This window comes from Condylura cristata, unplaced genomic scaffold, assembly GCF_000260355.1.
Source record: "Condylura cristata isolate star-nosed mole 26May11 unplaced genomic scaffold, ConCri1.0 scaffold00068, whole genome shotgun sequence".
In the NCBI taxonomy this organism is placed as follows: Eukaryota; Metazoa; Chordata; class Mammalia; order Eulipotyphla; family Talpidae; genus Condylura; species Condylura cristata.
Window position 1 is genome coordinate 600,572 of NW_004567169.1, and position 2,137 is coordinate 602,708.

The following is a 2,137-nucleotide window of genomic DNA, read 5'->3' on the forward strand; positions in this document are numbered from 1 at the left end:
CACGCCCCCGCGCGCAGGTGAGCGAGAAGCTGACCGCGGAGCGGGCCGGCCTGGCCCAGCAGCTCCGGCAGGAGTTCGCTGACCGGCTGGCGGCCTCCGAGGAGGAGACCCGGCAGGCCAGGGCCGAGCTGGCCGAGCTGCAGGCCCGGCAGCGGGTGGAGCTGGAGCAGCTGACGCGGGAGAAGCAGGCGGAGCTGGGGGCCGTGCACCGGAGGTGGGCGCGGCAGGGTGAGGGGGGAGCTTGGGCGGGCCCAGACTGCAGGTGCCCTGCAGGCCAGCCTGCACGCCCGGGCAGGCCCCAGGGGCGGCTCCCGGTCCAGCCCCGTGAGGTCCGGGCCAGCCGCTCCCCAGGCACCCAGCGCTCCTGGGGCCCGGCTGGTGCTGGATGGGCATGGTGGCTCCCCCAGCCCGGCTTGGCGGGGACAGCTCCCCCAGGGACGTCCGACCCGCTTGGGGCTCTGTGGCTGTGCGTGTGGACTGGGCCCACGCGTGCCCCAGCTGTCCCCTGGAGGGGTGGGCCCTTGCTGGGGCTGGAGCCCCACAGAAGCCCCGTGTGCCCTGCAGGGTGAAGCTGGCCCTGGCCAAGAAGGAGGAGGCCGTGAGCAGCCTGCGCCGGCAGCATGAGGTGCCTGGTGGCTGGGGGGCCAGGCAGGGGGTGGGGCGGGGCGGGGCGGCGGGGCTGACTGTGCGCCTGATGGACCCACTGCGCGCCTGTTGGACCCACTGCGTGCCTGTTGGACCTCACTTCCTGCAGGCCGCCATGAAGAGGGCTGACCACTTGGAGGAGCTGCTGGAGCAGCGCAGGCGAGCACTGCCCAGCGCCAAGTGACTGCAGCGTGGGACCCGCCATGTGCCCTGCTGCTGGGGGCCCAGGCAGGCCCTCCCCGGCCACGGGCCCTCCGCGGAGGCCACGGCTTCGCAGAGCTCTAGCAGTAAAGAAGGGTGTTTCTCAGTGGGTGTCCTGCCTGTCTCTCCCGAGGCCCCTCCCTGGAGCGACCGGTGGGGCGTACTGACCCTGCCCGCCCTGGGCCAGCCCCCCACAGGCCGGGTACCAGTCCCAGGCCTCAAGCAGAGCACGGCCCCTGCTATAGCTGCGCTGGGCAGCTCCTGGCACTGTGCCCCCCGGTGCCCGCTACCCAGAGGCCGCTGGGCTTCTTCCCTCATGTGCCCTGCCCTGGAGGAATGGAGGCCACCTTCCCGCCCCGGCACCCGCCTGGACGGGCCCAGCCCGCCAGCATGCCCTCTGACTGGAGAGGGGCTTCCTGTCACCTGGGTCCCCTAGCCTATGGGGGTCCAATCCCCGTGCCCTCCAGGGACGTCGGGATCTGGCAGCAGTCATTCTGAGCCCCAGTGTCCACAAAAACACTGGCAGGAGTACAGCCCCTGGCCCTGGCCTGGAGGTGTGGGCCCCGCTCTCCCTGGGGAGACCCCCTTCCCCCCCGCTTGAGCAGAGGGGCAGCGAGACCTGCCTCCTGGGAACACCAGCAGCCCCGGCGGGGCCTGCACACCCGACTGGGCTGCGCGCAGCCTCGGCCGGCTGGCTGGCGCCCACGCGCTCAGCTGTCCCTTCCTGCATGGGCTGCGGGCTGTGCCCTAGCACGCCTTCACCCGCAATAAAGGTCACCTGTCCTGATGGGCGGCGTTTCGGGTTTACACCGCCGCCTCCGCCCTGCAGGCCCTGCCTGCGCCCGACTGTGTGGTGAGAAGGGCCCCGAGGGGCCGAAGGGCACTGCTGTGCCCCAGGTGGGGGGCTGGAAGTCCCCTGCTCTGCGGGCTGCGGGACTGCGGCGGGGATGCAGGCCCTTTCGGGTCCCTCTGGTGGTCCGGGCAAGCGGTGGTGGTGGACTGGGGGCTGGTGCTTTGGCAAGGTGAGGGGTGAGGGGCTGTGTGGATCAGGCTCACTGGCCCTGGCGGCCACCACCCGGGGCTCAGCTGTCCAGCCCAGGGTCTTGCTCGAGGTCACCACCCTACAGCTTGGCCTGCAGGCCACGTGGGCCTTTGGAGCCTGAGGCGCCTGCGACCAGCCCTAGGACCAGCCCCTGGGGCAAGGAGGTGGGAGAACCGGGCCACCACCTCGCACCATACCCACCAGGGCTCACTGCGCCGGGGGCGGGGCTCCCGCGGGGCGGGGCCTGGG

General features: G+C 72.4%; 1 protein-coding gene across 1 annotated transcript in view; it reads left to right on the forward strand.

The window, feature by feature from the left end:
• The window catches only part of CEP131 (centrosomal protein 131kDa), a 36,634-nt gene extending 35,682 nt beyond the window's left edge, over positions 1-952 (forward strand). Inside the window, exons 9-11 of the mRNA XM_012734758.1 lie at positions 6-214; positions 565-625; positions 755-952. Of these exons, the coding sequence (XP_012590212.1) occupies positions 6-214; positions 565-625; positions 755-829 (345 nt within the window). The 3' untranslated portion in view covers positions 830-952. The remainder of the gene's footprint in view (positions 1-5; positions 215-564; positions 626-754) is intronic.
• Positions 953-2,137: the final 1,185 nt, after the last annotated feature.